At 36.6% G+C, this 21,007-nt stretch overlaps 3 protein-coding genes across 6 annotated transcripts; 2 read left to right on the top strand and 1 right to left on the bottom strand.

Annotated features, from left to right (window-relative positions):
* Window positions 1-188: 188 nt before the first annotated feature.
* Window positions 189-4,206, top strand: LOC147560508 (amino acid permease 3-like). The gene is made up of 7 exons (XM_086662666.1): window positions 189-1,637; window positions 1,752-1,985; window positions 2,079-2,172; window positions 2,282-2,496; window positions 2,622-2,755; window positions 2,835-3,062; window positions 3,681-4,206. Exons 1-7 carry the CDS (start codon window positions 1,571-1,573, stop codon window positions 4,080-4,082), a joined length of 1,374 nt encoding a protein of 457 aa, XP_086518792.1. The 5' UTR covers window positions 189-1,570; the 3' UTR covers window positions 4,083-4,206.
* Window positions 4,207-4,410: 204 nt separating this feature from the next.
* On the bottom strand, window positions 4,411-12,459 carry LOC147560507 (portal protein). Of its 4 annotated transcripts, none has more exons than XM_086662663.1 (22): window positions 12,029-12,459; window positions 11,130-11,690; window positions 10,797-11,047; window positions 10,592-10,672; window positions 10,335-10,469; window positions 10,046-10,167; window positions 9,773-9,937; window positions 9,358-9,463; window positions 8,810-8,915; window positions 8,607-8,717; window positions 8,360-8,523; window positions 8,106-8,223; window positions 7,697-7,921; window positions 7,192-7,382; window positions 6,347-6,514; window positions 6,135-6,240; window positions 5,919-6,056; window positions 5,661-5,819; window positions 5,348-5,554; window positions 4,964-5,158; window positions 4,801-4,872; window positions 4,411-4,713 (listed from the first exon to the last, which is right to left on the bottom strand). In XM_086662663.1, the coding sequence occupies exons 1-22, from the start codon at window positions 12,074-12,076 to the stop codon at window positions 4,555-4,557; spliced, it is 3,588 nt and encodes a 1,195-aa protein (XP_086518789.1). In that variant the 5' UTR covers window positions 12,077-12,459; the 3' UTR covers window positions 4,411-4,554. The 4 variants fall into 4 exon arrangements, with proteins under 4 accessions (XP_086518789.1, XP_086518788.1, XP_086518791.1 ...); XM_086662662.1 differs by having other exon boundaries at window positions 10,335-10,472; window positions 12,029-12,287; XM_086662665.1 differs by having other exon boundaries at window positions 11,151-11,690; window positions 12,029-12,287.
* Window positions 12,460-13,973: 1,514 nt separating this feature from the next.
* On the top strand, window positions 13,974-16,987 carry LOC147560506 (uncharacterized). The gene has a single exon (XM_086662661.1). It carries the CDS (start codon window positions 14,272-14,274, stop codon window positions 16,294-16,296), a length of 2,025 nt encoding a protein of 674 aa, XP_086518787.1. The 5' UTR covers window positions 13,974-14,271; the 3' UTR covers window positions 16,297-16,987.
* Window positions 16,988-21,007: the final 4,020 nt, after the last annotated feature.

Here is a 21,007-nt window from a genome sequence, read left to right as displayed (position 1 = left end):
TAAATAATCTGGTCGTTTAAAATCAGAAAGTATTGGAGGAAGGTTCAAAATATGAACCCTAATAGCACAGTAAGTCCAGTGTTAAAACAAACTTTTTGAGACGAACAAAATAACAAATACTTAGAGCCAACTGATTAAAGATTAGAATATAGTTTCGAAAACAGATAACTCTATTATAATATAATAGCATAATAGCTTCTTATTATGAAAAATACTACTATATTATAGTTTCTTTGAAAAACAAAAACTGACCATGTGAACATGCCTATGATTCTACGAAACTAGTATTGTATTATATACAAGAAACCATATTAAAAGTCATATTCCTTACATCATATTCCTCCAACAACTCTGCTAAATGACCCGACTTTCAGCCGACTATGGCTCGAAAAAGTTACGTGGTCGGCTTAGAGCGGTCAGGTTGTTTCTCACTCTTCACGGCTTGACCAATCGGGATCGCCCACGTCTCTTTTTGGGTCGCGGTTGGCCTCGAGTGTTGGGTCATCTAGCCCTTTTCTTCCTCCAATGATCTTGTTTCTTATTGCAACAGCCAATCCTTTAATTGAGGAAATTGTAGCAAACTTGGAAACTGATTCCTCCCCATGTGTTTCCATTGAAATAATATTTTAGAATAAGATCAAGGAAAGACAAAGGTCAATTAAGGAATCTTAACTTTTTGTAGGAAAAGAAATATCACATAGTGTGGGGTCAATAGGTTCAAAATTCATACAAAATGACAACTTTTTCTTGTTTTTAAGCTTTCTACAACTTGATAGGATGAGATGTCTACTCTCATCTACCCACTGCCTTTCTTGACTAGAAAGAACCACTACCCATGCTTCCTTACCAACCTAGTTCAACCATATCCACATCTCATTACTCTAAAAGTTATATCTATCTTAAATATCAATATAAATCGCCTTTTTCGATTATCTCATCTCAGTTTGTCGTAAGAGAATGTACAAGTACGAGAGAAAGCCTCATTTCTTGAGCTAGTATTTAGAACGAGATAGGACCGTGACCACCCAACATTACTGGTATAGTCGATGTGAGAGCAACAGATAGTCAATTTATACGCGTGAGAGAAAACTTCATTTACTGAGCTAGCTTAGAGAGAAAGAGGCCCAAGACTACCCAACATCATAATATCGCTCTTCCTTGTATGTAAAACTATGTAATATCGGGTCATGGATTATTTTAGCTATAAAGACAGGGCACTTCCAAAAAACCTTTCAAAACCAAACTTTATTTGACTCATGAACACACAATACCTATCTAGTGAAAGTATATATATCTATATAAACATTAACTTGAAACATTAGACTATGACATAAAACTGTAATTTCCTTCTCTTTCATGACACTGATATCACATTTCCTTTCATAACTTAGCATCAACACCAAATACATCTTAGTAAGTGAATTATTGCTCTTTAGTCCTTACTAGTATTAATAAGATGAAGATGGTATGATATAAACTAAGTGGTAGAACTTCTCATCCTCTCATCTTCATTCTGAAGTTCTCATAGTTCTAAAACTCTTTATCTTGATCTAAGAAGACATAGAAATTAATGGAAGTACTCAAATCCCAAGAGCTTGCTGTTTCATGTGACGATGATGGGAGACCCAAAAGAACAGGTAAATCAATACCGACTATACCCCCAATGAAACAGTACTACTTGTTCATAGATTGAGTTTTTTTTTTGTGTGTGTTGTTTTTGTAAGTAATTTGAATTCTGAGTTTGTAATCAGGAACCTTGTGGACATGTGCGGCTCATATAATAACCGCGGTTATTGGATCCGGTGTTCTTTCGCTTGCTTGGAGTACTGCACAATTGGGATGGATTGCAGGGCCCATTTCGATGATTTGTTTTGCCATTGTTACCTTAGTTTCTGCTTCACTTTTATCAGACTGTTACAGGTCTCCTCATCCTGTTACCGGAACACGAAATTATACCTATATGGATGCTGTTAAAGTTAATCTAGGTACTTTTAGAAACAACTGTTCTTATTATGTCATATTAGTAACCATTAGTCTTCATCATTTGTTAATGGGGTCGACGGGTAGTGATATTTCAGGTGAAAAACAGACATGGGCATGTGGGTTTCTTCAGTACTTGAGTATGTATGGAACTGGTGTGGCTTATGTAATTGCAACTTCCACTAGTATGAGGTACTTTTCTTTCAATGGAAACCTTATTTTGATTGATGGACAAATGCTCTATCAATCCCAACTTGATTAAGTTCATTGTTTTTGATTATTCGCTGTTTTTGGTATACAGTGCGATTCATAGGTCAAATTGTTTTCACAAGAAAGGCCATGAAGCTCCATGTGAATATGGAGATACAGTATATATGCTTGTATTTGGAGCTATTCAAATTGTCTTATCTCAAATACCAAATCTCCATGACATAGAATGGCTCTCCATTCTTGCAGCTCTCATGTCCTTCGCTTATTCTTCTATCGGCTTTGGACTTGGCATGACTACAGTAATTAGTATGTACAAATCATTGCTATATCCATTTGGAATCTACATAGTTATGGGTATTTATATTCGAAAGCTTCCAGATGAGAAGATCTTGGATCAAGATTTTAACTTTTGGGCCTTTCTGAAATTGCAGAAAACGGAACGATTAAGGGGAGTCTTGGGGGAGTTCCCGAATCTACGCCAGCTCAAAAAACATGGACAGTTTTTCAAGCACTTGGAGATATTGCTTTCGCTTACCCATACTCCTTAATTCTTCTCGAAATACAAGTAAGGACTAAAAAGAATGTCGGTTTTTTATGAATAAATGAGCTAACTTGAATTAAACGAACAATTTATGATAATGAAGGATACACTAAAGTCACAACCGGCGGAGAACAAAACCATGAAGAAAGCATCACTGGCGTCGATAATTATTACAACCTTCTTCTACCTTTGTTGTGGATGCTTTGGGTATGCTGCTTTCGGTAACCACACACCAGGAAATCTTTTGACAGGATTTGGATTCTATGAGCCATATTGGCTTATCGACTTCGCTAATGCTTGCATCATTGTTCATCTAGTAGGAGGGTATCAGGTACTAGTTATATTTCATACACTTACGAGTACTGACTGAGTGACTGTTGGGTTTGTTTACCTTTCTCGAAGTCTTTCCCTTGTATCATGGAGTATTCATAGTCTGAGGGGACGAAGGGACTAATGGGCTAGTAAAAAACAGAGCTGAAAAGGGCTACTGTGCCGTGCAGGCCCTATCGGCTGCCCCAGCCCGACCCTTGGAACTTAGTAGACTCGGTGCTAACAGAGGGTAGGGAGAACTACGCAGTCCTCATATTGGAACGGGCCTAGTGTAGTAGTTTACTCGTAGTTCAAGGCCCGTTTCATTACATTAATGGAGCGGACGAGGAGTGGGAGGTGGGCCCACTCATATTGGGCTTTTCAGAAGGAAAAAAGGAAAAAGGGGAGGGGATACTACTGTGTGCTCGAACGGGCCTTTTGTAGTGTAGTAGTTTAGTCATAGTTCAGGCCTGTTTCATTATATTAATGGAGCGGACGAGGAGTGGGAGGTGTGCCCACTCATATCAGGCTTTCCAGAAGAAAAAAGGAAAAAATCGTTATACAAAATAGAACGATGGCTTCGGATTGCCAATAAGGAGTTCTAATGTTTGTATTTTTTTTCTTCTTGGTTTTCAAATAGGTATACAGTCAACCGATCTTTGCATTTATCGAACAATGGCTAGAGAGGAAATTCCCCAACAGCGGTTTCATAAACAAATTCTACACCGTCCGAGTTCCTCTGCTGCCATCTCTAAACTTGAATCTTCTTCGACTAAGCTCTAGAACTATATTTGTCATATCAACAACATTAATCGCGTACTTACTCCCCTATTTCAATGCTGTCTTGGGCGTAATAGGTGCATTGAACTTTTGGCCATTGGCGATATATTATCCCGTCGAGATGTATTTTGTGCAGAGCAAGATAAAAACTTGGAGTAAGAAGTGGATTATTCTTCAAACTTTCAGTCTTGTCTGTTTGATTGTTAGCATACTCGCCTTAGCTGGATCAATCCAGGGTCTTATTCGTGGCAATACAGAATAAATCACTCAGATTCTTTGAATTTCGGGTGAAAGATGAGTTTACATGCTTATGGTGTAGTTATAATCAATTTTCATGGATGAAATTGTATGTAAGTTGGTGTATAAGTAAATTTGGTTTTGAGTAATTTTCACTATGGAATCAGGGCACGAATGGAACTTCCCGGAATGCTTGGTGCCATTAGGACACTGGGTTATAGGCCTTTTGGGTGGGCTCGTAGAGCATTTGCCCGACATAAAATTCGCCACACAATGGGGTTGGGCCTAGGTCACAAAAGTAGGGAAAATATCAATAACTGTAAATGGTTGGGTCTTTTCAATAAATAAATAGATAGGGAAATATCTGGCACATTGTATTTCATTTCTTGGCAATAAAGTAGGAATTACATGTAAATGAATCAACTAAACAAATATACAAAAAGAATATGAAATAACAAGAATCATTTATCGATTTTTCAGCATTTTCCCACTATTTATCATACATAGAAGTAAGTTGAAGGATCAGATGTGTTTTGTGTATCTCTAGAAAGAATCGACCGAGCTTCAACAACCGAACGAGGAGGTTCAATATCTTTATCTTGCAGTGCATTTCCTTGCAATCTCTGCATTTGGGAAGCAAAAGTATCATCCAGTATCTGCAAAACCACACATAAATTTATTCTTTCAGAAATGGTTTTTGGGTAATTTTCTTTCGATAAGAATCTAATAGCACAAGTACTTACTCCAAGAGCATAATATGAGCCGTTGTACCAAGTCCGGTTTTCTTTTCTGCTTTCAAGAAATTTCAACACAATCTATAACAAAACAAAACCACATTATGTTTGGAACTAGGATTTGATCGAAGAACTTCAGAGGGGGATATTCAAGATCTGAATTATGTCTTACCTGACCCATCCTATCCCAAAATCCACGACATATTGCTACAAAAATTCGACTAGAAAAGACATCATGTAAGTTCGATATAGAGTCTATGAGCTGTGAACATAGAATTTGCATCCTCTCACGGATCTCAGCTTCTCCATCTACTTCCTTTGTTTCTTCTAAGATTTTCTTAAGACGGGTGTTTCGGTTTCCCTGCATCTGAAAGAGAATCCATATTTTAGCTTCATTTTTAGATATTTCTTTTTGAGGGAAGAATTGGGTTCTACAAGTTTGTTTCTACTTCTTCTTTTTGCATTTTACACGTTTTCGTGAAGACTATTGCAAGAAAAGAAGACGAAAAGGAATTAAAGGGAAACAGGACTACGAGCTTGGCGGTTTGGTGCTTACATTTGTTAGAAGCTTCTCGACAGTCGCTTGCATGTAAGTTTTGTACTTTGTTCTCAATAAAACTGTAATGCCATTCATCTGCTCCCCAAATACTAACTTCTTGTCTTCAATGACAGGCAAGTAGGATGCCCAAGGTTTCAGTATATCTTCAACTCGACAGTGTAAAACATCAAGAATCCTTTTGATGGTATTGAGGAACGTCCCAAGCTGCATTATATTGGTAATTCCATCAGGCATTGAACATAAATAGAATGACGGGTCAAGCAAAAGTCTGCGGGCCGGTCATCACTCTGAAAAGGCACAAAATTCTTACTTGATTTGGAACAGAATAGAGAGTTGTGGACTGCCTTCTTGTAAGTTTTTGGACATGCATGCCGAGCTTCTTGTGGATACTGTCACTCAATGGAGTTAATATATCACTATACTGCTTTTCTAATGCTTTCATGACTGCTCGTTCTACGTTAGCAACAGCCTATAAAAGCAGCGATATTCAAGCATTAGACAAAAATAGGACAGCATTGACCAGACACAATGACGGTGTAGTTAAAAATGAAAGTTTTGAAGGTCTTACACTTTCCAAAATCAAAGAGTACTGAGGCCATCTGTTGATCACTACTTCATATTCATTTAGAAAGTCCTTAATTTTCTCATACATGTCCTCGACAAAAGGTGAAGTGGAGTTGTTCATAGTTATTCCACAACGTGAGATCTGCAGAAGGAATACTGATCAGGACAAGAGAATTGTTGGTGTATGTGTGTGTGTGTGAAGGATAGAAAGAGAGAACACCTTCTCTTGTTTACAGAGATCGAGCAAGTCAAGTTGTTTATCTTCTATCCAAACCATTATATAATTGTGGAATAGATCCCTTGAATTTACACCACTAATCACCTGCCTGAAATATCAAGATTTTTCAGTTTTTTAGTGAAATCCACAGCAACTTCAACGTGAAAAATTCAGCAGCAAACTCTAACAATCGAAGTTAAGTTTTCTAAATGAACCTGATATTCCATGACTCAAGATCTCTCTCAAAATCTGCTGTTGCTATCAGAAGTTCTGTTACATGTTGTAAGGGGCTAGATGGAGGCCAAGCAGCAAGAAAACCTTTGAGCCTTTTACACAACTCAGTGCTGTAAACTGAGGCAGCTATATTCGAAAGGTCTATTGAACTGCAAGAATCACATTAATGTCAGAGTCCACAATTTTATCTATTATAAAAGAAGTTCACTTATCAGCTCAAGAATCACATTCATGTAGAGTTTTTTTCTTTCAATGCCAGATCTAAAATCTGACTTTGAGATCTTAATTGGCTCGAGTAAGACTTTAGAATGTTTGTTTCTATATGACTCTAGATGTCTGACTCGTCCAAATGACTGATTCGGGATCATTTTGGGTCTACTTGAGTTAGAGGATTAAGATTCAAACGAGTGAGGTGAGTCAGATTGTAACTATGAGAAGACAAAAAACACCACCTTAATCTTAACCACCATTAAAGAAAAGAGAGAGGGTAAGATAGTGTGTCTGAATTTGACTTAACAAAATCTAACTCATATGTATATAATTCGTCTGAATCTGAATCGTCTGACTCAAATGGACCAAAATCAACCCAGACAACCATTCAGACAAGTCAAACATCAAGAGTTAGACAAAAACAAACATTCTAAAATTGAAATCAAGTCAATTCAAAATTCAAGTCAAATTTCATATCCATTGTTTTTAGATATAAACACTAACTAAGCTGATCGAACAATTTTATCTATTATCCAAAAGTTCACTTATCAGCTTAAGAACTTCGAGTTGGGGGGTCCTGAGCAATCATGTCAGTAGTGAGACTTAGATGGAATACCTTGGAAGTATGTGCAGGTTGTGAATTTTGATGTCTGCTCGGATCTCACTGCTAATATTAATGCACAAGTTTTTCATCTTGAGGTAAGCGGTCGATATGGCCATGGAGTCCATAAGCAAACCATCAGTGTTGCTTGACATAAACTCATCAGTCTCTACCATGTGCCTTCGACATCTCTTTGTTGCTGCTGTCTGCAAACAAATGGCAAGTAATTAGTTCCTTCATGTTAAAAATACTGCCACAAGAACGGAAACTAAGACTCCTAATACCTTATCTACAGGAAACAGAAAGAAGGACAATATACCTTCTCCAATACCAATTATGTACCCTAACCTCATACCATTTTCGGCGGTTCATATGCTCTGTGGTCAAGAACCAGATACTTATCACAACTTGATGACCCATTTGTATCTTATGACGAGGGACTAATTAAAGACTAAATGTCGATTTCGAGTTAATTTATAAAATCTCTTTTATGTGCAATAACTATATTCATAAAACTTGCCTGCAGATAGTTCCTCAATATTGTTTGTGCTTCTTGAGCAAGTATGTCATGAATAAGTGTATATACTTGCACGGCTGGAACTAAGGCTGGGGCTGCAGAATCTGGAATAGGACCAAACAAGTCCGATAAGCCTGTTGGAGAGAGCTCATCAAGTGATTTGTAGTTCTCAAAAACCTTCGCCAATAGATTCTCAACTCGAGTTTCACAGTCCACTAAAATGCTTTTCTGCCAAAGAACAAGGCTTAATCAGAGTCATATATTACATGCCTTTATACTTGGTTACCAGAGAGAATTAATTACGGAGCAATAATTTGTCGAATTCTGCACTTTTTAACACCATATTTTTCTTCTGATTATATTTCTTAGGGTCCTTAACTGAATATTGATACAAGGGACTAACTAATCTTACCTCTTGTCTGGTTAGATTTTTCTCACTCCTCGCCTTTAATACTGGTAAGAGTAACTCGTAGATAACCTCTAAGCAATGCTTTGTTGGTGTAGCGACATCCATGACATATGAGAGGTACCTAGAATACAGCTCCAAACAAAATGAGACATTAAGACAAGACTTATATCCACAGAAGAGTATCAACCAGCATATGCATCAGAGAATATTTTAAGCATGCTAATGATTGATATAGGGTTTGTTTCATCAAGAATTACCTCAGCTTAGTATATGAATCTGAAACTCCATAGTAGTCCGAAAATTCAGTCAATAACCATTTCCAGGGTCCATCTAGTCGCAAGTTCCTACTATGGAAATGCTGAGCACGCATAGCCGATTCTAAAACCAAATCGTACGCAAGAGTTTCCACGACTGATCCACTCTATAATTCAAAAAACATGTTACAACTTAAATACCCAATCAATAACCTAGAAGTGTGAAGTAAAAGATAATAAGGGGAAAAACCTTTATAGGATTGGCCTCATCAGAAGATATCGAACTACTGATGGAAAGTTGAACCTTCCCTACACATTCATGACCGTCATGGAAGATTGGCCACCACCGAACTCTATCGTTCTGCTTAAATCATCACAAATGAAACAAGAATCATAAAAGAACTAAATAGTAATGACGGAACAGATGTCATAAGGGCAGGGAAGAATACTTACAGGATTATCAGTTAAAGCTGAAACTTGAATTGTAGCTCGCCCGTGGGTGGCTTTGTTAAAATCTTGAACCTCCAGCAAAAGAGCATCCCCTTGGTTCTCTGGGTAACTGAAAGACATGGTAAAGTAAGATATGTTTCGTCTAGTAAAGCATGTAAAGGTGGCATCTCCAAGACTTGAGTCATTTACGTTTCTAAGTTGCACCTTTATTATTTGTACACTGGTGAGTTCCCATAATAATGAACACTCTAAGTGTCAACCGGATTTTAGATGATCTTTTGGATATATTTCTCCTTCGTTCCTCAATTGCTAGAAATTACTGTATAGGGCATATAATTATTCTTTGCGATTCATGTTGAGGTTTACCATTTTACGATATTTTAACACTATTATAATGTACATTTCAAAAAAAAAAGCACTATTATAATGTAGCCCTATTTTTCTTATGAAGAAAGGGTATCACATGTATTATCTATTGTCATCAAAGCAATATAAGTGAAACATTGATATCAAAGAACAACGCCGAAGATGCTAGAAGTGTGACTACTTACAAGACATGATAATCACCAGTTCCAGGCTGCAAGCAAACGGAAGAAACTGGCTCCACCTCAGTTTCTTCTGTTGCACTTCTCAGTTGAAATAAGCATGACAGTGTTTCTGCAAAAGTATACTGAGATATGAAATCCATATATCTGATCTCTATACAATGAATAACACAATAAGTGAGGAAAACCCGACTCTCAAGTAGGATGATGCACATAAAGAGCTCTAAACCCCAATACTCAATGTAAAATGAGCTACCGCCTCACTTATGACAGTTCTAGCCACTAAAAGTTCAACATGACCCAAATATTCTGAGGAAGTCATTTCAGCTTGTTTCAAGCAGTTTCTAGACCTATCCTCCTGAGCTTTGGACTCACTTGTGAACTGCAACTACAATCTATAATATAATATTAGAGTGGAGACCTTCGCATTTCGCAGAAAATGGGGCCAGCTTTATTGAATTCATGCCAGTTTTGACCAGTGCTGACATGTGGCGGACATACTCGGCCCCAACTTGCATATAGACAGAACCACGTTGTGAGTATGTGAACTTTAGTCTTCTCCTTGGTATTAGGCGAACTTTTTTCACTGCAATATTCACAAATTACAACCATCAGAGAAAACAATGTCAGTTATGGTTTACGACCCAAATAACCCACGGAGTTCCTTTTTATATGTATTTACATTCATAATTACCTTCCACTCTAATTTTACCAACAACTCTCTTTGGCTTTGAAGTGCACTTTGCTTCTCCAGCGTCAGCAGAAGTTCCTTCTTTTGGGTATACATCTCGTGGTTGCAGTAAGAATTTGTGTAACCTATTACCATAGGATAAAAGATATATGTAAAATATACGTAGGGTGAAATAATAAATGATAACACTAAAATGATTTTTTTTTTGAAATAGTAAGATTCGAGCACTGGTCTTTCTGATGGAGAAACACATATTACCACCCAATCGGACACAGAGAGATATATAACATACCCAAAAGAACTTCGAAGAACCAGACACTCATCACGCAGAAATTCAGGTGCTTCTGTGCAACCTCTTGCCCATGCACGTAAGCATAATCGAATGCATGCATCATAAGCTACCATAGTTTGCCAAGCATTTTGACCACTGCTAGAAAAAAAATTGACAAGCATCCATGGGTTTTTAGGTAGAAAAGAAGCCACCCGAAAAGAAATAGCATAGGCAGAAAAGCAATTCAAAATGTATTTCCTCAACTAATAATATAGTACCTAGTATTGTAGTAAGGTGGTTGACAAAGTGAGCTGGTTTGCCAATAAGGGATGTATTGATCTGCTTCACCACAGATGGTACTGCAATTCCCACATAAAGGAAAACAGAAGTCCATTAAAATCCTATGTGCAAGCAAAAATGAAATAGTAGTTTCAAAAAACATGATAAATATACCGAAGTGTAAAAGTATCATAGGTCACGTACGATTCATTTGGTTGCTCGGTCTCTATTGTGTGATCCGTAAAGACTTCCTTGTATCCAATACTACTCCTTGGTTCACTTGAAACATGGATCTCCTTGCTTGTTTGCTCCATACCTATTCCACCATTGGGATTGGAATCGGTATCTGTCCATTGCTCATTCTCTCCATCGAAATTATCTTCTTCCCCTTCTCCAACAAATATAGGAGGTGCGCTTGGAGTTCCCAAGTCTGCTAAACCTTTCGGCGTAAGACCCTGCACTCAAACAACAAACAATTACATCTTTGCTTATGAATTCATTTGATACTAAACAAGACGGGTGTCTTAGTCATAATACTTGAGGTGTAAGAATCTTGACTTGTTTTTGAGATTGATCTTTGCAAGTTGGAGTTGATTTGAGCTTGTTATGTGAATCCATACCAAAATACCCATTCTTCGTGTAACTTCTTATAGTCTCAGGAACTTCGATGCGAAGATTGTCCTTTAACCCTCTATTGACAGAAGATCCTTTTCGACTGTCTGAAGTATTACTCGACTCTTCTTCAATGTTTCTTTTAGGCTTTACATCAAATAGTTCTCGCTCAAATCGTCTTACTATACTTGGTCTTTCGGAGAAATCGGTATCACTAGATCCCAAACCTTCCTCCTCAAATACATCAGAGAAATTGTCATCCATGTCGTATGAAACTGAAGCTGTGCTCTCTTCATCATCATCCTCATCTAGACCTAGATTTACTGTACTATGAGTTCCTAGCAAGCCAGAATGGAACTTCAATGGTGGTAAAACTTGTGGAGAAAGTAGATTTCTGCTACTATAACAGGAAGGGGATCTTGGAACATGATCAAGACTCAATTTTTCTGTCAATGGAGATCTAATTTGTCTATCTGAATCTGATCCCTGAAGAATTCATACAAAAAAGGTAACTATTAAATACCCATTACACGAATTAGGTAAGGGTATGATTTGATTACTAATTTAACATCAAATAGGATTCTTCTTTAGGAGAAATGGCAAAAACCCAAACAGATCAAAGACTCAAATCTGTAATCTCGGAATAGAAAAACGTAAATGGGAATTTGAAAAATCTAGGTAGACCCATAAAAGAAAATCAAGTTTGAAGATCATAAACAGTTTGTATTAGATCAAAGTTTAGAAAAATGCAGATTTGAGTAAGTAGCAATTAAGGAAAGAAAAGAAGAAAGGAATGAAGAAAAATGGGGAAGAGTTAAGAGTACCTGTTTGATCCATTTGATAGCTGTTTCATCCAAACCATCAGTGAACATTTTGATTTGTGTGCTAGAGAGAGAAAGAGAGAGAAAATAGAGAGAGTGAAGATCAAGTGGAAGAAGGTATTTCTCTCTCTATGTTGTTGCAGAGTGGTTTTTGAGCTGAGACAGAGAAAGAGGGGACTGCCTGGAGCGGAAGTGTTGTCCAGATAGAGGTATACACACAACGGCTAGTTTTTGAATTTCTCATTTCTTTATAGATTTGAATGGTTGGGTGAAACGCTCATAATAAATAATTAAAGGAAACTTTTCTTTGCCACCTTCTTTTCCCTGTGGCACATGTGAATTGAAGAATGTCACGGGAGAGTACCTAAATGGCCTATTTTTCGTCGTTTTCGTCACAAGATCGTTAACTTCAGATTTTCTATTTCAAAGTTATCGTTTTTCTATTTTCCCAAAGCGCGACTTTCTAATGTGCTTCCCAAAACTCATTTAATGATGCAACGTGCTTTGACAACGCGTGTCTCCCCTTTCGTGTGAAATGACAACTTCAGAAGTCGTGTGCTGACGCTGACAACACAAAAGGGTAATTTTAGAATTGAAAATATGAAGTTAATGGATTTATGGTGGAAAAGAAAAATATTGAGCTATCTGGGTATTTTCAATAAACTAATGAGATAAGCAGGAAGCTAATCAGGAACGATTTGAAAAAGAACCCTATTTGATAATACCAACCGAGAAAATTATGTCACCTGTCTAATACCAATTACATATTTACATTGTCTTTCATCTTGGCACTACGCGTACCTCCTAGCCTACCCTAGTTCTATATGGCAGAAGGTTTTTTTTTCTTGTAAAGTTTTTCTTTTATCTCAGTTAAAAGGATTCGTTATACCATCTGATTCGACATTTAGTCGCTCAATATCTACTTACCTAAAAAATATTATACTACCATAGCTAGACAATTCTTGTGGTCGACCAAAGTAGGCCAAGTATCTACTCTATAAGATACTAGGAGGGTGTTTGATTTTTTAACACTTACAAGTGCTACCACTTACTAAGTGATAATCACTTAGTAAGTGATATCAAATGTAAGTGCTATGACGTTTGTTTTCCATCGGTTCTAAGTGCTTGATTTTAATTTTTATATTAATTCTAAATATTATAAAAATGAAAAATTGTCTGTTTTAACCTTAGTATATTTACACATTAGCATTTTATACTAATTCATAATAAGTTCGTTAGTTTAGAGAAAAGAAAATTACAGTTTACGAATGTTATGTCAAAAATATTAATCGTAAATAATTAAGAATTATGAAGGTGAAAGAACTTAGTTGTATCATGGAGTTTGGGTGTTCCATGATTAGTGAAGGAAGAGATGTTAAAAAAAAATTAGGAAGAAAACTTAGGTGAATGATGAGTGAAGATAGAGAAGAGTCATAGCGAAAGTCATAAAAAGATTTTGTATTTATCAATTGTTTAAGATTTTCTTTTTAATTAAAATTATATTGATAATTACAATATTAGGAGAAGGATAGAATTGTCCTTTTTAGCACTTACAAAGTAAGTGCAGAATAATAAGCTCCAACTTGGAGCTTACTATTTTGCACTTACTTCGCCACCACTTAGAAGTGATTTTCACTTATTAAGTGAAAAAACAAACGACCTAAAATTGCCGGCCCGCACTTAATAAGTGAAAATCACTTAGTAAGTGCAAAAATCAAACACCCTCTAGGTCCCTCGTCAACAAGTCAACCATATGCGACTAGGGTCAACTAGCTTTTTCGTGTTTGATAACAAATTATGTTTAAGTTTACCTTCTTTATGAAATTAGGTGGCTTTAAAAGAAAACTTGTTAGTTTTTTGCGGGAGCTCACTGGTTGTGAAGCCCAAAGCCCCAAAGGATATGTGGTTTTGTTATTGGTGAAAGCTCGACGAGGTCACTTAAAATACATCGTCACTTATTAAATTTGAGCGTACACTTATAGTTTAGGCTCTAGACTCTCTGATGAACGATGTGGGACTATCACAATCCTTCATTCTCCGCGTAGAACTGTTTTCAGATCCGATATCATTTGTATCGCCCCAAGTCACGAGATCTTTTGGGGACTTGTGGAGCCTTTGCCACCAACAAAACCCTATTTTAAATATGAATGGATCATGTACTTGACAAAATGCAAGTGCTTCATCAAAAAGACAAAAACAAAATCTATTTTGCCCCACGATCACTATGCTTTCAAGAGAATGAGTAAATGAACCTCATGTTGTCATCCACTTCCCGCTCTTCTTCTCGTTTCTTCAGCTTCATCTGTTCCTTTCGCCGTTTCAATAACCATACTTATATTCCTTCCTCATTTCACTCACAACCCAAACAAGATTTCATCGGGTTGGAAGAATTGGAAAGAACCCTCAATTCAAATGGCGCAGATTTTAACCCATACTTCATTTCTATCAATACATTCATTTACAACTCTAATTCAAAGATATCAAGTCTGGGTCGAGATCGAAAAGTTAATGAAGCAAGGAATGTGTTCGATGCAATGCCTCAAAGAGACAATGTGTCATACGCTTCTATGATTACTGTTTATTTAAAGAATGGAGATTTGGTCAATGCTGAAAAACTCTTTCGTATAGTACCAACTAGTAATGTTGTGATTAATTCTGCCATGATTGATGCTTATGCTAAAGCTAGTCGAATTGATGAAGCTAGACGTATTTTTGATGAAATGCCAGAGAGAAATGTGATATCTTGGACAAGTTTGATGTCTGGTTATTTGAGAATTGGACAAATCGATGAAGCTCGTAAGCTTTTTGATCGAATGCCCGAGAGAAATATTGTTTCTTGGACAACAATGGTGCTAGGATATGCTAGAAATGGTTTGATTTCAGAATCGAGGGAACTATTCGATCAAATGCCATTTAAAAACATTGTTGCTTGGACTTCTATGATTAAGTCCTATGTTGAAAACGAACAGATTGATGAAGCTCGAAAACTATTCCATGAGATGCCATTTAGGAACTTGTATTCTTGGAATATAATGCTTTCTGGTTATTTAGACAACAAGAGAGTCAATGAAGCTATTGAACTTTTTGGATTAATGTCTGAGAAAAATGAAGTAACCTGGACTGCTATGGTTAGTGGTCTAGCACGAAACGGGATGACCCATATTGCTCGAGCTTATTTCGATGAGATGCCAAAAAAAGATGTAGCTGCTTGGAACGCGATGATCACGGCATATGCTGATGATGGTCTCATGAATGAGGCAGGTGAGCTTTTCGATTCAATGCCGAAGAAAAACACGGTAACTTGGAATACAATTATTGATGGTTACTCTAGAAATGGCCCTGAATATGAAGCCTTGAAACACCTCGCTCTCATGCTTCGTTCTGGGTATAGGCCGAATTCGAGTACTATTACTAGTGTAGTGACTGCTTGTGACAATGTACTAGAAGTTATCCAAATTCATGCTCTTATAATATTTTTTGGGTTTGAATCTGAAACTTTGATATCAAATGCGATTATAACTATGTATTCTAGAATTGGGGATATTGATTCTGCACGGGGTGTTTTTGAGGGTTTAGAGACTAAGGATGTTGTGTCATGGACATCAATGATATTGGCTTACTCAATCCATGGCCACGGGGAAAAAGTGTTGCAAGTATTTGCTCGTATGCTTAGGTCTGGAACGAACCCTGACCACATTACTTTTGTGGGTATCTTGTCAGCGTGTAGTCATACAGGTCTTCTTCAAAAAGGTAGAAGACTATTTGATTCAATGAGCAGAGCTTATGGCCTAGAACCCAAACCCGAGCATTATTCTTGCCTCATTGACCTTTTGGGCAGAGCGGGTCATGTCGACGAGGCAGTGAAGGTAATGAATCAAATCCCACCAAGCGAGCGTGATGGGACTGTGCTCGGAACATTGCTTGGTGCATGCAAATTACACGGAAATGTTGATGTTGCTTATGAAATATGGGAAGAACTAATAAAGCTAGAACCAACTAGTTCTGGTGGGTATGTGCTTTTGGCTAATTTATATGCAGCAAGAGGCAAATGGGACGATTTTGCACGAATAAGGAAGAAAATGAAGGAGATGAAGGTAAAGAAAGTAGCTGGTTTTAGTCAAATAGAAGTCAGGAAGAAAAGTCATGTCTTCTATGTGGGAGATAGATCACATCCAGAGGTAAACGAAATATATTCTATGTTAAAAGAGAAGCTTTTACCACAGATGAAAGATGTAGGTTATTTTTATGGATACCCTCCTATCCTTGTATAATTTCGACTTGGTATATACAGTTATTTGTGATTACAGAGAAGGGAAAGCAAATGAATAACTACAGTTTCTTCACGGATTATATATCGTGGTTCATGAAAGCAAACAAATGTATATTTTGGGGGGATGACAACAAATGACTAAAGGATCATCCATCTGCAATACCACAAACAACCATCTTGTTCGTTTGTAATTTTGTGATGCTTTTGTTCCAGTTTTCATATCGATTTTGTCTATAAAGGGAAATTTGATTAGCAGAAAGCGTAGGAAACTGGGTAAGCTGGATACTGGGAAAAAGTGCAGGAAAAGGGTTTGATGGGAGATGAAGAAGATAAGTGGATAGGGAGGTCAAGCAGATAAGCTTGTTTCTTGATAATGGATGAAAAAGTGTCTTGAATATGAGTAGATATGAAAACCAAAGGGAAGTATGACCAAAGAAACGGTTTATGCTCCGGGGATCAAAATATTGTCCCAGACCAAACACGTTATGTTTGCCTTAGTCTTTATTCTCAAGTACAGGAGAATTTTTAGTCTTTCGCTTTTGAGGGAGGGTTCGAGGAGACGGAGTGCTAGAGTTAATGGATATTATGTTGAAGCTCTTGAGAAATTTCTGTAATTTTTGTTCTTAATCCATAGTGAAACTGTGTTACTACTCGTTTTACGACAAAATTACGTGTTCCTTTGTGGTTCTCAATTGTTGTTTTTCTGCTTTTATTGTGATTCGACAAAACATTAATATTGTGATTAAGATTAACCAACTTAATATGTGCCTAGCATTGATTGATTCACCTAACTGAACTTGGATTACATGTGAAGCTAATGTTTTAGCTACCTCAATAGGTCCAAAGGAGAAACAAGTAGGGTTTTATTGTTGGATTAGAGGATGCTATATCTCAATCACTACCAAACTATGCAGACATTCTCTCTCTCTATGAATGTGTGCTTTATCCAATTTCCCTAGTTTGACAGAGTCTTAATAGCATTTTCCTCTTTTGTTGGGTAGTCAAAAGGATAAGCACACAATAAGATTTTTCCTCTTTTTGTCAAAAGATGAATGAATACAATTGGATCGAGAAAAGATGTAAGAATTTTCCCACATTGAGAATGACACTCCTACGACTAAGAATATAATCTGTCGGTCATCTCCACTCACTACCGATTAATTTTGAAGGTTCATCGGATACTAACAAGAACAAGCAAAACTTCATACACAAATTATTTTTTGGAAAATGCATGAATAAAGAAAATAGAATAAAAATAATACAAAGAGCAATGGTATTTGATGGAATGTAATGAGGTTGGGAGAAATAGGTGTTGATAATTTCTAATTATGTCTTTAAGTAAATGAATTTATCTTCCTTGAGAATATGTGTTTATTATTTTTGTTAGGTTTGATGGTTGATGTTTTAATCATTGAATTCTATTTTTATTCTTGTTAGGTAATTAGTGAGACACTTAGAAAAATTCACAAATTTTAATTATTTCCGCTAATGATAGGGTCGAATTTAAAGCGGACAATACCGTGCTTATAAAGATTGAGTAACAAATTTATTAAACAAAAAAAAAATTAAAACTCAAAGAAGGGAAGACTAGAATATTTAAATGGAAATGCTCAATTCCAAAATCCAAACTATCATTTTCCTTTCTTTAAATATTTTAATGTGGAAAACGACCACTTAGACTAGTAGTATGTAGATAGGTTAACTACCGCGAACATATACAAATAATAAAACTAAGCTGATAATTACAGTGGATAGCTTCAAATACTCCCCAATCTGAATCTTGTATCATTTAAATAGAAAAAAAAAAGAATTCAAGAGCAGACGACGAATAAATATTAAGTTCACGTTTTTCTTTTCATCACCGTTTTAAATAAACAGATTTAAGCTTTTACGAAACTTAATAGAAGTCCACGGACTAAAACTTACTTTTTTTAGCTCGTCTATTTCGATAAAATGATAAAGCTTAAATACAAATATACATTTTTCATTGCTACAAGTACAAATTGAGTCTTTTCCTATGGATCCAAATTATTTAGTCCAAGAGAGTGAAGTCTCCTAGTAGATGGGACCAACTCCCCAAAATGTAGTCATGATAAAAAGAACTAGGAAAATTCAAAATAACGGTCCTATTTTCACTTTTACTTTTTCTTTCTTTTCCTTCTTCATCACTCCTTTTTCTTTTTCTTCTTGTTTATAGTGATGGTGGGCCTACTGGCGTTGTGGTCCCGGCCCAGTAGTTTGTGTGTGGATTGTGTATTCCTCGGGCAAATACTCGGCCTCTTGACCAAGTCTTTGTTTCCCCCACAACAGGTTTACTTACATATATGAAAGTTAGTATGGTAATTACATTAGGGTTATTTTCCAAATGGCCCCCAACTTTGTGACCAGCTTCCTCCCTGGCCCCCTACTTTAGCAATAACTCTCGTATGGTCCCCTTTCTCCGTTATCTTTAACATTCTGTTATTCTCTCTCTTCCATCTCATTTTCTCTCTCTGCCACATCATTTGAGCACGCCACATCATCGTCTTCACCGGCAGGTCGCCCGGCCGGGCAAATTTCCAGTCGGCGACCTTCAAACTTTTTTTTTTCTCTTTCTTCTCTCTCTCTAAAAAAAAATTTAAAATTCTCTCCTCTCTCTCTCTCTAAACACTCCGGCGAAGGGAAACCCTTCGCCGGAGTTCGATCTGTTCAAGAACAGACGAAGAACAGATCCGAGAGAGAGAGAGAAGAGAGAATTTTAAAAGAAAATTTTTTTTTAGAGAGACAAAGAAGAGAGAGAGAAAAAAGTTTGAAGGTCGCCGACCGGAAATTTGGCCGGCCGGCGACCTGCCGGTGAAAACGTTTTCGGCCGACGACCTGCCGGTGAAGACGATGATGTGGCGTGCTCAAATGATGCGGCAGAGACAGAAAATGAGATGGAGTAGAGAGAGTAACGGAATGTTAAAGATAACGGGAAAAAGGAAGCCATACGGAATTTATTGTTAAAGTAGGGGGCCATACGAGAATTTTTGTTGAGAGATTACATTATTACTTAGGCGGCATAAAGCCTACCATGAAAGTGGTACAGAACCGTCATTTATCAGTATATAGATTCTTCTCACGTGCGAAAATTATGGTCGAATATCAAATATTCAGAAGGTATGGACATCTGTCGAAGATAGATTTGTAGAGACTTACTAATATAGTTAAAGTGTTTGCAATTCTCCCGTCAAATAAACAAATAACTAAATTCTACGGGTAGTAATAGTGTTGTTTGTATAAGTGTCAACATAATGTATAAAGATGTTACAAGAACCACAATTTTAATAAAATAACGGGTCATTTTCCACATAACTTTGAAGGTTGTAATCATACGATTTCATTATTTATTTATTTACTTTTGTTTTTCAACCCGTCACCTATCACAATAATGATTATGTACTAGTCGCTAATGTGTGAGTTTTTACTTACTAACAACCGTAGTTTCTTATAGCAATTCTACTGTGTTTGGATTCTATAATCAAGTCATAATCAATCACAGTTCTTTGTAGTGACAACAATTATGTTTTTCATACTTGTTTTAATGGATATTCGACCTCAAATGGAGCATAGATTCCAAATACCTTCTTTTTTTTTTTAAGTGAAATCGACTTAATCCTTTATCTCATCCTCATCCTACCAATTAGTCTCCCATTTTCTTCCTCATTTATTTATTTATTTTTGCTAAATTTCTTCCTCGTTTATGGATAACTTCTTATTATAATACTTTAAATAATCTTATTAATTGGATTAGTGAGTCTTTATTCATCAATTTAAGGAACAAAATTAGGGTTAGAAGAATATAATGATGTCACATTAGTACTTGGTAGACTGACACCAAAGTCCAAACAAACCAACACTAATTCATGAAAAGGGTCAGGTCTCCCTTCTGCCATCATCATCTGCTCTCACTTACCAGAGCCGGCCCTGGCCCAAAGCGAGCAAAGCCTCGCTTTGGGCCACCAATTTTGGAGGCCTCCTCACCCTACATGCTGTTTTCAGAAAATCATTTATAGGCACCTCTGTTTTAAGTAAATGGGCCACCAAGGCACCAACCCAATAGAAAAGAAACGGACAATAGCAACGCGGACACGGTAACATCATTTTCAACTTTTGACTCTTCTCTCTAATTGATTTTAAAGGAAGTGTTAAATGCACTCACCATTTTTATTATATGAACTCACATCTCCATTGGTTTGAAGAGGAAATACCTATGATGTGAGTGTATATTACAAAAATGGTGAATGCATTTAAAACTTCCCTAATTTTAAACCTTTCTTTACCATAACTTTAAGAATGGAAAAGTGATTATTATTTTCACAACTTGAAATTCTAAGATAATCTTCGATCTTTTTCAAACTTTAGATTTTTTTAATATCTAAATCACTATAACCAAAACTCTAGTTAAACCGAAATCGAAGATATAATGGAACCCTCCTCCAAGAGATCCACTGAAACCCAAGTTTGAGGTTTCACTAATAGAACCTTCAAACTAGGTTTATGTAAACATCAAGCTCGAAGATTTCCTCTCTCACTAATTCGAAGAGAGAGAGAGAACACAGTAAGGATCGAGTAAAACTCTCTTCGAACCCGAGCCAATTTTCAATTAATTCAATTAGATTGCTCGAATCATACTATTTAGTTATTAGCACAAGTTTAATGTTTGAAACCGACATTAAGTGTAAGGAAAATGT

Source organism: Eschscholzia californica, unplaced genomic scaffold (assembly GCF_041429995.1).
Source record: "Eschscholzia californica isolate CP2 unplaced genomic scaffold, dmEscCali1.0.p SCAF_2, whole genome shotgun sequence".
In the NCBI taxonomy this organism is placed as follows: Eukaryota; Viridiplantae; Streptophyta; class Magnoliopsida; order Ranunculales; family Papaveraceae; genus Eschscholzia; species Eschscholzia californica.
Note: the sequence above shows the minus strand (reverse complement) of the source record. Positions and strands in the feature narration are given on the sequence as shown.

What these genes read in the sequence shown, in the direction of transcription:
- LOC147560508 (XM_086662666.1), top strand. Translation starts at nt 1,571, where the DNA reads ATGGAAGTACTCAAATCCCAAGAGCTTGCTGTTTCATGTGACGATGAT. An exon ending in TGCTGTTAAAGTTAATCTAG is followed by an intron (nt 1,986 to 2,078) that starts GTACTTTTAGAA and finishes GTGATATTTCAG; the next exon opens with GTGAAAAACAGACATGGGCA. An exon ending in TGGCATGACTACAGTAATTA is followed by an intron (nt 2,497 to 2,621) that starts GTATGTACAAAT and finishes CTGAAATTGCAG; the next exon opens with AAAACGGAACGATTAAGGGG.
- LOC147560506 (XM_086662661.1), top strand. Translation starts at nt 14,272, where the DNA reads ATGAACCTCATGTTGTCATCCACTTCCCGCTCTTCTTCTCGTTTCTTC.
- LOC147560507 (XM_086662662.1), bottom strand. Translation starts at nt 12,076, where the DNA reads ATGTTCACTGATGGTTTGGATGAAACAGCTATCAAATGGATCAAACAG. An exon ending in ACCGAGCAACCAAATGAATC is followed by an intron (nt 10,673 to 10,796) that starts GTACGTGACCTA and finishes TGGGAATTGCAG; the next exon opens with TACCATCTGTGGTGAAGCAG. An exon ending in CTTGAGTCATGGAATATCAG is followed by an intron (nt 6,241 to 6,346) that starts GTTCATTTAGAA and finishes TTGATATTTCAG; the next exon opens with GCAGGTGATTAGTGGTGTAA.